The sequence below is a fragment of the Natrix helvetica genome (genome assembly GCF_964273705.1).
Source record: "Natrix helvetica genome assembly, chromosome: 1".
Lineage (NCBI taxonomy): Eukaryota > Metazoa > Chordata > Lepidosauria > Squamata > Natricidae > Natrix > Natrix helvetica.
In genome coordinates, this window is record NC_138548.1 from 19,853,916 (window position 1) to 19,867,100 (window position 13,185).

The following is a 13,185-nucleotide window of genomic DNA, read 5'->3' on the forward strand; positions in this document are numbered from 1 at the left end:
GAAAATGCCATTTTAACAAGAGCAGAACTGAGGATGGCTCAGCGTTCTTCATTCAAGGTCTGGAGACAAGCTGAAGGCTACATTACAGAGATGCACGCCAAGATGTGCTTTTGCAGTGGTTAGGTACAACTAGGAACAGTCCTAAATTACTGTGAATCAAATTACTCCTAAATTAGTGTGCATTAGCTTATTGAAAACCTAACTTTTGCTCTTCCGGGAGATGCTGCTCTATCTTCCTCAGACAGGAATTTAACCCAGTCCTGTACAGGTCAAGTACAGTGTTCCCTTTTATGAAAATCATTCTATTTCCTGCTCTTGATTCCCTGACCTCTGGCAAAGCGTGTGAGACAGATGCTGGGAAATGAGGTGGAGTAGAGTCCATGAATCCAGGAGAGACCTAGGTGGAACTTTGAAGATGTTCCTTGGTCTCTGAGTCAGCGTGAAAGCCAGCCAAGAAGATGAGCTGGAAGGGACAGGTGATATAACCATCCTGACAACGGGAGATCAAAGAATGATGGCCTAAACAAGGTCCTAACCCATAAAGGTCAGGGCTGCTGATGTACTTCACCTCTAACTCTTCTGGAGATGCTTTGGTTAAGGAAGGAAAGATGAGGATGGATAGACTAACATTGGAAGGACCCGCAATCAAATCCTCAGTCAGCTCTGTTAGTCCTTACACCCATAATGGCGAACCTGTGGCACGCAGAGCCATTTGTTAGGGCACATGAGGAGTTGCACTATGAGCTCGAGTGTATTATTATTAGTCCTATTAGCTCCAGTGCACATGACTTCAGCTTTCATTTTCAGCCATTCCCGCCCTCCAGAGGGTTCAAGGAAGCTCCTGAAGCTTCCGAAGGGCCTCCGGTGGGTGGGTGGGTGAGGGAGGCTGTTTTCACCCTCCCCAGGCTCCTAGAAAGCCGCTGGAGCCTGGGGAGGGCGGAAAATGGGTTTATTGCGTGCCAAAAGCACGGGGTGTGGGTGTTTGCATGTGCATGCACGCGGGGGGTAGCACGCATAGAATTATGGGTGTGGGCACGCCCGCACACAGCCCCCATGCCCTCCCCCTGCTTTTGGCACGCAATGGGAAAAAGGTTAGCCATCACTGCCTTAGACGATTTTAGGCCAATCATTACAGGACAAGGTAAACAATCATACAGGATTGTTCTAAGGGTAAAGTGGAAGAGGGGATCTAATCCTGTATAGTGCCTTGATTTTTATTTTTATTTTTTGGAACAAAATTCATCAATTTCCTGGCATAACCACATATTCTTGTCCAACACCTCTTCTCTTCCATGTTCAGTCATACCAAGAGTCCTGAGATCACAGAGGTGAGATGATAGGGCAAATGAAACCCCCAGACTCTGTTGAATCAAGGTACAAGAATCCTCGTGAAATGATTTTGTCCCTGCCTAGTTGCCTCATTCACAAAACACTGCACAATCCTTCCCATTCAGAGTGTGTGGTTTGTTTTAATAAACAAATCCATAAAAAGTTCTTTTATGGCAGGGATGATTGCTTTATTGTGAGGACGTCTGGCTAAATGCCACCAGAAATCGTTGCCTTTGAGTCCAGAGTTTCAACATAGTGGCCAGCGCCAAGAATATCTATAGCCTTGCCTTGACTCCTAGGTTCAATCACTTCTTGTGCAGGTGAAGGTTTTCTTTGAAGTGATAGCATCAAGGTTGTGGAGATATGACCTGATTATTCCAAGGACAGCAGGGAGGCAAAGATCTGGTATCACCCCATCCAAGGATGCCTTTTGACAATTAGCTTGGTTTGATTCCATCCTAGCTGAGATTCAGCCTCCAAAGCACCTGAAGGTAGAACAAGAAACAAAGGATGGAAACTAATCAAGGAAAGAACTAACCCAGAACTAAGGAGATATTTCCTAACAGTGAGGACAATTAATTAGTGGAATGGCTTGCCTTCAGAAGCTGTGGGTGCTCCATCAATGGAGGTTTTAAGAAGAGATTGCACAGCCATTTGTCTGAAATAGAGCAGCCCCCTGCTAGAGCAGGGGGCTGGACTAGGAGACCTCCAAGGTCTCTTCCAACTCTGTTATTCTGTTATGCATTCATGTACGGCCATTCATGGCTAGCATTGCACAGATTCAGCCAATAAAAAAACCTTTGAGCTTGTATGTGGTTCCATCCAGGGAATTGGAAAAAGGGGATTAGTAAATGCTCGCCTGAGGTAACGCCAGGAGACTACTATAAGCTATAACCGTTTATTAACGTAACTGACAACGAACAACCAACGAACTTAACTGACAGCTCTTTTATATGCTAGCTGTCAAACTATTAACCAATAGGGAGTCTGCATTGCTTCCGCGAGCCTGCAGCCGCGCCGGAGCCAATGAACAACTTTTGCCACTTGATTGGCACCTCTTTCTTGAGACCTCAGGACGTAGAAGGGATGCTATTAAGGCTCGCCTCATGGTGATCAGAGGAGTGAAACATCTCCATTCTTATTGCATCTGCAGAGTGTTGCATCCTGGTGGCCCTGTTCAGAGTTACCCGGTCTCTTTTGAACAAAGGGGACTCTGAGATCCACAATCAGGGTCATGCTGAGGCATTTTCAAGGCACCTGGCTGTGAAAATCACTCAGATCTGTTCTCCAGAATGGTTCAGATCCTTTTGAGATGTCCAGTGATCTGGGAATGGCTTGATCCTGTTGGGCCTGAGGAACTTGCGACTGTAATCACAGCCACCTGTGAATTAGATTTGTCTCCCTCCTCGTTAGTCAAGACTGCTCAGCAATGGTTAATTCATCGTTGAAGAAGATGGTGTCCCAGGACCTGTGAAGGAAGTGCTAATGTCCTCTCTTCTCAAGAGGCCAGCACTGGATCCCACCATTCTGGACAACTTTCTTCCAGTCTCCTACCACCCCTTTTACGGAAGGTGTGGGGAAAAAGGAGGTCACATTGTAGCTCCAGAGGATCTTGGATAACATAGATTATCTGGACCCCTTCCAGGCAGGTTTCAAGCTCGGATATGGGATGGAAACATCATCGGTTGTGCTTTTGGACCATCTCTGGTGGAGCAGAATGAGAGGGAAAGGATCCAACCTGGTTCTTCTTAACCTCTCAGCAATGTTCGATACTATGGTATCCTTTTGGCTCGGCTCTAGTATGTGAGAATGGGTGACATGGTTTTAAGCTGGTTCACTTCTTTCCTCCAGGACTGAGCCCAATTGATGTTGATAGGGAGTGAGAGGTCTAGCCCATGGCCCCTGTTGCCACAAGGCTTGGTAGTTTCTTCTCTCCTTTTTAACATCTACATGAAGCCACTAGGTGAGGTCATTTGACACTACAGGATGAGGTACCATCAATATCTCAGGGGTTGTTGCCACAAAGAAGAGGGAGTCAACCTATTCTCCAAAGCACATAAAGATAGAACAAGAAACAAGGGATGGAAACTAATCAAGGAGAGAACTAAGACCTAGAACTAAGAAGAAATTTCCTGACAGAACAATGAATCAGTGGAACAACTTGCCTCCAGAAGTTGTAAATGCTCCAACACTAGAAGTTTTTAAGAAGAGATTGGATAACCATTTGTCTGAAGTGGTTTAGGGTTTCCTGCCTAAGCAGGGAGTTGGAATAGAAGATCTCCAATTCTGCTATTCTATTCTATTCTATTCTATTCTATTCTATTCTATTCTATTCTATTCTATTCTAGTTTGCAGATAATATCCATATGTATATCTCCATCCCAGATGAAGTAAGCAGTGCTGTAGGGGTCTGGTTGGGGGACAATGGACTTCAACTGAACCCTGGTAAGATTGAGATGGGGGGGGAGTTACCATGTTTGGTCTTGGATGGGATAGCACTGCCTAGACAGACCTGGTCCATAAAGTGGTGACCCTTGTGGACTCATGCCTCATGTTCAAGGAGCAGGTGGTAGTCACGGCTAGGGGAGTCTTTGCTCAACTTTGGGTGGTGCACCAGTTATACCCTTCCTGGATTGAAAACCTCTCCTTTCAGTCACTCATGCTCCGGTCCTTCTCCTGGGTGGATTACTGCAATGCGCTCTGCATGGGGCTATGCTTGAAGAGTATCTGGGAGCTGCAACTGGTGCAGAATACAGTGGAGCAAGCAGTTTTGAGCACCTCTTGAGTGACGCATGTAACACCTTTCCTACATGAGCTGGACTGGGTGCCAGTTCTCTTCCAGATCCAATCAATGGCATGGCACTAGGATATTTGAAGAACATCAACCCATCCCAACCCAGTCAACCAGGGAGAGCATGCAGCATATCCCATCAGTCAAAGAATTTCAACTGACAGAATCTAGGAGAAGGGCCTGCTCAGCTGCTGCCCCCACCAGGGGTGGGTTCCAGCTCCTGCTACTGCCGGTTCGCTCAGGGATGTGCTGTGCGTACACGCTTGCTTCACGCGCACATGTGCGCAGTACTTAAAAATGTTTCTGCGCATGCACAGAAGCAAAAAACAAGATGGTGGCACCTATGGCAACGCCGAGGGAACCGGTTCGGGGGCGTGGCAGGCGAAGTTATTTACCTATTCGGCCAAACCGGTCCGAACCAGTAGGAACCCACCTCTGGCCCCCACTCTTTGGAACACCTTACCCCCAAAGGTGAGATGAGCCCCCAACTCTTCTAGTTTTCCAGAAGGTCCTAACAGTATGATGCAGGCCTGGGGATGATCTGGTGGTTTGAGGACCTTTTCACTGCCTTGCTGACCTTTAAGCCTTCTGAATTTTTAACTTTGATTTTTATTTTTATTTTAAGTTTTAACTTGTTCTTAATTCTGTTTTTAATCTATGCTTTGATTCATGTGTTTTATTATTGTCAACCCTGAAGCTGACCTGACGGAAGCCATTTTGAAGCTTCAGTGTTGCCAGACCGGAGCTGAGGGATTGGGAGGGGGGGGGGGAATAGAGATAGCTAGGGTTTTGTAGCCAAAACAAAATACTTTCTCCTGGGAACCAAGGATATTCTCACACCTGGTCAGAGAGAGAAGGAGTGATGTTACTAGGCAACTGGACGGTTCCTTGATTGGACCATGTGACTGATTGTTTGGGGAAGGGGGAAAACTTTTACTTTTAATTAGGTGAAAACCACCGAAACCTTCAAAGTTGGTTTTCACCAGAACTGTGCCAATATGATATACCCAATAAAACTATTCTTTGAGAAATCTTCCTGCCTTGGAGTTTTACTTGTATGGGTGTATTACTTGGAACCTAACAATTATGTTGTAAACTGCCCAGAGTCACTTAGGTGAGGTGGGAAGTATAGACATTTAATAAATAAAAATAAAAAGGCTGTTGGCACTCCAACCTTTATATGGATTTTTTTTTTGGGGGGGTGACTGTCAGAGCAAGTTTAAACTTTATAAACCTATGTACATTCAATGTTTCTCTTATTGTTGAAACATCCAAAGCTATGGTTTTTACTCAGCTGATCCCCTTTGGAAGAAAGAACACAAGACCTCGGACCTATTTCCTGATTTACTAATTTTATTGTCCGCTTAATTAACTTCCCGCTCCAAATAAATCTTCTCTTATAAATAATATAAACTAACAACAAAATCATATTGATATAAACGAGAATAAGTTAAAATAAATAAGATAACAGGATAAAAACGTCAGAACAAACAAATTGAATTTCCTCAGGGGTGCTTAGAAGGCAGAGTGACAATCAGCTTCCACTCTCCCCAAAGCACATTAAAATCACACAGATTTATTCCTTATGAACATTATTACTTAATATTTTGGTTGGTAAAGTGCGTGTTCCTTACAAATCGAGAAGGAGACCTGAAATTATCTGTATCCCCTCCTACAAAATACGTGACCTACTTGTGATAATAATAAAAAGAAGGAAACAGAAAGAAGCATTTTTGGGGGCATTCAATTATGGCACATGGTGGAGGAATTCTATATTACAGAACAAAAAAGATGCGACTAGGGAAAAAAAGAACATAAACATAAATTCAGGTGGGAATTTTAAATCATAATTCTGAGCTAGGGCCCAGGACTTCTTCAAGGCTGCTCCCTGTATTTGCACAGTCCTTTTTTTAAAAAAATATAATCCTCCAGATCTTTTCTCCAGATTCAGAACCTGAAGATGCCATTTCCATTTCTATCATTCTCTGATAAATGATGATAAATGGCACTGGAATATCATCCTGTGATCCAGGGGTGGGTTGCTACTGACATTACTGCCGGTTTGGTGCAAAAAACATATTTTTTTTGCTCCACGCGCATGTGCATTTACACCAAAAAAGATCTGCGCATGGGCAGAATGTTAGAAAAAAAGGAGGGGTTACATTTCTGCAATGGAAATCGTTCTGCGCATGCGCAGATCCAAAAATCAAGATGGTGCTGCCGACAATAGAACCAGTTCGGGTGCGTGGGCTACCGAGTTCCTACCTACTGGGCTGAACCTGGCCGAACCGGTAGGAACTCACCTCCGCTGAGATCTCTGATTGGCCTTGCAGGGTGATGATCCCTGATAGACTGAGATGATTGGCTGGGAGGAAGATGGCCCAGTTTTCCAAAAGAAAAACAAAAGGTGCTAAAGGAGCAGCTGACTTGGGCCTTGAGTAATTGCTGTCTAAGAATGAAAGAGGTTCGCAGGGGGGATAGCAATAGCACTTAGATTTACACAGTGGTGGGATTCAGCCAGTTTGCTCCACTTCAGGAGAATCGGTTGTTAACTTTCTGAGCAATTTGGTGAACTGGTTGTCGGAAGAATCATTAACCGGTTGTTAAAATTATTTGAACCCCACCACTGCTTATATAGACCGCTTCACAGAGCTTTACAGCCCTCTCTAAGCGGTTTACAGAGTCAGCATTTTGCCCCCAACAATTTGGGTCCTCAGGATGTGCATAAGACACTTATTCTTCCGAGAAAATGTCCACTTCCACATCAAAAAGGGCTCAACTCAATACGTTCATTATTGTTTTTTTTAAAGTCCGTTATTGCTTTTGCACATCTTGAGTCCCCCTCCCCAACTTCACGCACAGTGACACCGTGTAACAATCATGTCATCAAAGAGTTGGGTGGCCACTTTCCCGTCATTGCCGTAATGCATCAGCACCATAGGCTCATAGGCGGCGGGAACACAACACGGTGCCGGAGTCTCCCCAGAAAGGCTGTGCAACCTGGCCTTGATCTGGGCATGCATGCTGGCTGGTTTGTAGTTGTGCGGGCAGGAACCCTCGCAGAACTTCATCGAGTAGCTTCGTGGGGCCACCACCCAGTCCGACCACCCAATGGCCTCGAAGGAGACCTTAAGGGACCTCAAACAGCACTTCCCATCACCCTTCCTGCATTCTTCCTCATCGAGCTGCCTGGCCTTCCTTACTGTCTTTTGAGATTCGGCCTCTATGGTCAGGGATGGCATCCCTGTCCCTTCTTCCATGATGCTAGCAGCCAGCCACGCAGCCTCGTCCGACCTAAACTCCAGGCCCAGATTCAGCTTGGGCTCCAAACTTCCTACCCATTCTTCTACAACACCCTTCAGACTGAGGCTTGGTGAAGTTCTTGAAATCTCTTGGGAAGTGAGCAGCTCGGGGGTTACTTTCTCCCTTTTGGACAGTCGGTAGAGATTCACACGTACTGGCCATGTTACATTGGATGGAGCGTTGCTGGGAGAATCTAGCCATTCTTTGAAGAGAGTCAATTCAGCCCGGAGAATGTTCTGATGAAGTTCTGACGTCCTGGAGAATTCCAGATGCACATGTGTGGCAGCCTGAAGATTTCCAGATGTGGACTCATTCGTGTGCACAACTGTACAGAGAGGAAGACAGATAGAACAGGTTATCTTTAGTTGCTAAGTTACTGTTGGTAACCTAGCTGTGTGGTTCATATAGCAGTGCTTTTCAACCTTGGCAACTTTAAGATGTGTGGGCTTCAACTCTCAGAATTCCCCAGCCAGTGGGAGTTGAAGTCAACATGTCTTAAGGTTGCCAAGGTTGAGAAACACTGCCCTACAGCAAAACTACCACTTCAATCACCACTTTATATTGCTATTTTCTGAAACGGATAGACAACCACTTTGGGGCTTAGATTACTTGATCTTTGAATTATATTCTGGCTGCTACATGGTCAAAGCGACTTTCAATTTGATTTTAGTAAAGTTAAGTGTAATGTACTATATTAAAACAATTAAACTAATTAAATGCACTATATTTATTTATTTATTACCAGTGGTGGGATTCAGCCAGTTCGCACCTATTCGGGAGAACCGGTTGTTAACTTTCTAAGCAGTTCGGAGAACCGGTTTTTGGAAGAAATCTCATTTTGGTTTTTTCCACTTTACAGGGCTAATCCGATGAGGAAGGCAGGAAGGAAACATTTTTTTCTAGCCTAATCTTTATTGCCCTGCTTACAGAAACTGCCTGTCCTGTTCACCCTTATTACTTTGTAACAGCTAAGGCAAAGCGCCCATCGACCTGAGTGACATGGAGTTGGCCACGCCCACACAGTCACATGACCACCGAGCAGTGGTGGGTTCCGGATCCTATTGCAATCGGTATGGTGCAACAGGGCCCGGCGTCCACCACAAGCGGACTTACTGCCTGTGATGCTCCGCGACGCCTCCCTGACGCTCCAGCTGCTCGGCGGAGCGCCGCGCAGACGCCCTACACTACAGTCTGTCACTCCTTTCATTATATCCTTGTGTAATTAATAATCATCCTTTTGGTGGGAAAACAAAAATATAGTTTGATAGCAGAAACTGCAGCCAAAGTTTGGTGGGGAAGGATACGTGCAGTCCAAGAGATACGATATCCGCACCCTACCCTAAAATCAATCCATTTCATTGCTGCAGCCTCCTTAAAGGATGCTGGAGAATCAGGAGTGATGAGTGGTAGATGGGCTAAAAAAAAATTCATATTATTTCTAACAAAAATTATGTATTTGCATAGCAGCAATATAATACTATTTTTAACAAAGAAAACAGATCTAAAGGAGACAGAAAAGGAAAGCCAATTGCTGTAGTGCAGGGGTGTCCAATCTTGGCAACTTTAAGACTTGTGGACTTCAACTCCCAGAATTCCCCAGCCAGCTGGCTGGGGAATTCTGGGAGTTGAAGTCCACAAGTCTTAAAGTTGCCAAGTTTGGACACCCCTGCTGTAGTGGTTAAGTGCTGATCTAGAAACAAGGAGATTGTGAGTTCTATTCCTGTCTTAGCTATCAAAGCCAGTTTTGTGACTTTCAGTCCATCACTCTTCCTCAGCCCAACCTACCTCACAAGGTTGTTGTGAGGAAAAGAGAAAAAGAAAAGGGTTTCATTGTGTTCACTGTCTTTATAAAAAAAACAAGAAAGGTGGGATAAAAATGAATTTTAAAATGTAGATTTATTTGCTCAATCGCTAAGCAAATGGAAAGCTTTATTAAGGATAAAATGACCAAGGATTCAAAAAATAAAATACAATAGATCAACTATAGATTGTCACAAAGAATAAATATTTATAGTATAGTATGTAAATGTATATATTGTCCATCAGTGGCTTCTTCACTAATCTTTTGAATTCTTGGAGAATGTTAATAATGGGAAGGGAATATCAAGCAAAGTTCATGAGTGGCCCTCAGAAGCTTTTGAAAAACACCCTTCGCAAAAGTTGGAAGTATATTTAATAATCGTACTAGAAATGGAGCTTAGGAGCAAGTCCAAACTTCATATACTGTAATGCACTGGAGTAAATGACCAGGGATTGTACTGAATAGCTCCATAAAAATAGAAGCTCAGAGTGCAGTAGCTGTTCAGGAGTCGTTGTTTGGTTCACACAGTACTTGAACTATGGAATTTGCTACTTCCAGATACACTGGAACATAGAGTGAGAGGGCTGGAAAGGACCTCAGAGATCTTCTAGTCCAACCCCCTGCTCAAGACTTTATACTATTCTGGCCAAATGGTCATTCGGTCTATTCGTGAAAGCCTGCAACTAAATTAAACTAAAAAAGAAGAGCTAGACTAATTTGTGGAAAATGCAAATTGTCAACAGTTATGGATATGCATAATGTCAGCAGTATATTCCTTATATAAGGAAGCATAAGAACAACATTTCTATATTATTATATTTCTGCCTTAAGCATCCCAAAGACAACTGGTCTAGAACAAAATGTTAGACCGGAGGAGCCTTTGCTCACATCCAGGATAAATTCTTGATATAGATACAATACAATACAATAGCAGAGTTGGAAGGGACCTTGGAGGTCTTCTAGTCCAACCCCCTACCTAGGCAGGAAACCCTATACTGTTTCAGACAGTATCCAACATCTTCTTAAAGTCTTCCAGTGTTGGGGCATTCACAACTTCTGGAGGCAAGCTGTTCCACTGATTAATTGTTTAACTGTCAGGAAGTTTCTCCTCAGTTCTAAGTTGCTTCTCTCCTTGATTAGTTTCCACCCATTGTTTCTTCAGGTGCCTTGGAGAATAGTTCGACTCCCTCTTCTTTGTGGCAACCCTTGAGGTATTGGAACACTGCTATCATGTCTCCCGTAGTCTTTCTTTTCATTAAACCCAGTTCCTGCAACCGTTCCTCAGATCTTGTTGGTCAACTCACATGTCACCTTAAACTTTGAAGACACTTTTTTCAGATGACGCCACTATCTGAGTTGAACTGTAATGGCAACTGTTTGATGCATATATTCTGCCGGGAGAATTGTCCAGCAAGAACATTTTTATTTATTCAGATAACGAACACATTGTTAGGTTATTTTTATCTCGTTGCACTAAATCAATGCTTACAATTGCTGCATTTTTATCATTATTGATTTTGTTGGCTTTATGGTGATATAGGCAGGATAGATGAATAAATGAAGGGGGAGGGAGAGAGAGAGATAGACAGACAGACTTTATGACCAGTTTGACACAAGAAATAACAAGATCCAGGCATAAGTTGCTATGTCTTTTTATTGTCTATATTTTGGTTTTGGTTTTGGTTGTAAAGCTACCTGCATTGTTTCTGCTGGATAAAAATCTGTTAATAAATAAAGTCCTCATTTCTAATTTCTAAAAGCCTGTAACCAAACGACATGCTTGACGAAATTGAGGAAAGTTTTTTGTATGTGTTGTTTTGTTTTTGTTTGTCTTAAAAGTAAAAAATAAATAAAAATTTAAAAAAATAAAAATAAAGTCCTCAAGAGGAACAAGAATCATTGTTAGGCAAACATATTGTATTGTGATTTCAATATAACTTGAGCCGGGGCAACTCAGAATGCCCACTTTTGAAGCTATACGCCCTCCCAAGCCGAGGTCTGCACACACAATTTTTGTCTTCCCAAAGGGCTGGAAGTCAAGGTCTGCCCACTGTACTGGACCCTCAGTGGGGGCATGACATTTTGGAGGTGGCCAATGGATTAGATAGGGACTCGGTGGCTCAGTGGCTAAGACAATGAGCTTGTTGATCAGAAGGTCGGCAGTTCGGGGATTCGAATCCCTAGCGCTGCATAACGGAGTGAGCTCCCGTTACTTGTCCCAACTTCTGCCATCCAAGCAGTTCGAAAGCATGTAAAAACGCAAGTAGAAAAATAGGAACCACCTTAGGTGGGAAGGGAACAGCGTTCTGTGAGCCTTTGGCATTTAATAATGTCGGCCACATGACCATGGAGACGTCTTTGTCCAGCACTGCCTCTTTAGCTTTGAAACGGAGATGAGCACCGCCCCCTAGAGTTGGGAACGACTAGCACATATGTACGAGGGGAACCTTAATGGATTAGGTAAGACCCCCAACCCTCCTCATGTGCAATTTGTTCCCTTCTTCTCCATCGTGGTCAATTTTAATTTTTTAAATCTAAATTTAATTTCTCTAATTATTGTTTTAATATTTTATATTGGCTTTTTTTTTTTTACTGAGGGGTATTGAGCCTTTGGCAAGATGGGCAGCATCTAAGTTTGGTTGAATAAAATAAAATAAAATATTGGGACAAGATTATAGAATCACAGGCTTGAAAGGAGCCATTCGGGGCAACTCCATGGTCAGTGTAGGAACCCATATTTAAGCATTTCATACCTACACACAGTAGATGACCACGTAATCTTTGCTTCAACATAACCAGTAAAGGATGTCTACCACCTCATAGAGTATATGGTTCGTTCATTGAATTTAAGTTTTTCCTACGTGCAGTTGAAACCTGCCTTATTAAACCTTAAATCCATGCCCTACCCTCTGGCCTGAACAACAATGGAAGACCACACGAAAAGTAATTCAGAAAAATGTTCTACGTGTCTTCATTCATAAAATATAGATGTCTGTACGCATTTCACCTGTCCTGGCCTCTCTCTTCTGTCTTCTCTTCCTTTGCACAGCTTCAATTTTGACATTTTCTGAAAATCAACATTAAAGCAACCTTTGAGCCTGTGGCGTAGACGCACAAAATATGTGCACCCAGCCCTTACAAGCTCCCTACGAGCTGCTTTCTAAGAACTAATCTATCTGCTCAAGAAAACCTCTGCATTGCAGCAGAAAGCTGAGGCAATTCACTGGATGCTCAAGAAAAAGGGAAAGGCATACGAGACATGCCCCCCTCCCAATTCATGGAAGACCCTCTGAAAAAGATGAACACTTACATTCAGGCCGCAAAAGATGAAGAGTGGTGGATGGGGGCAGCTTCGTTTGATTTGCTTGGAGTTGTGCTAGCAATTCCCGGTAGTGCAATTGTGCCCTCTGGATCTCCTCTTGATCCACGGGACCCCGGATGGTTGGAGGCATCTCCAAGCCCAACCTCACCAGGATGCTTTGCTTAACAGCTTCTATCTGGAGCTGGATGTCATGACCCCTGTGCGGCCACGGATCCACCCTGGAAATGAAAAGCAGAAGCACCGTTCCCAGACCGGGGATGAGACTCCTAAAGTAGCATGAGAAGAAGGCTGGCATTGTGCCTATTGCGATGACCACGTCTTGGGGCAATTTCCTTAATTCCATCAATGGAGAAAGGTGCTTTTGCTATCGCTACTATCACCTGCGCTAACAATGAATGAACTTGACCAGATCTCTCTTTATAAAGATGAACTTCGGCTGACTCACACCGTCACTCTTACCCTGGCGTCAAAGCAGTAAACAGGACTGCGAAGAGGAATCCAGGCCGTTCCCTTAGAGAGTGGGGGGGGAGGGGGGAGGCAAAAAATTCTCCTCCAGGGAAAATTTGACAGTGGCAAACCCTGGGGAATTTACAGTATGGGCTTCCCACTTCACCTTCTCTTCTGTAGTCATGGAGACAA

At 43.8% G+C, this 13,185-nt stretch overlaps 1 protein-coding gene across 1 annotated transcript; it reads right to left on the bottom strand.

Moving 5' to 3' along the window:
* Positions 1-6,972: 6,972 nt before the first annotated feature.
* GDF15 (growth differentiation factor 15) lies at positions 6,973-12,841 on the bottom strand (the record flags this gene model as incomplete). The annotated part of the gene is made up of 2 exons (XM_081939308.1): positions 6,973-7,748; positions 12,535-12,841. 2 exons carry the CDS (start codon positions 12,839-12,841, stop codon positions 6,973-6,975), a joined length of 1,083 nt encoding a protein of 360 aa, XP_081795434.1.
* Positions 12,842-13,185: the final 344 nt, after the last annotated feature.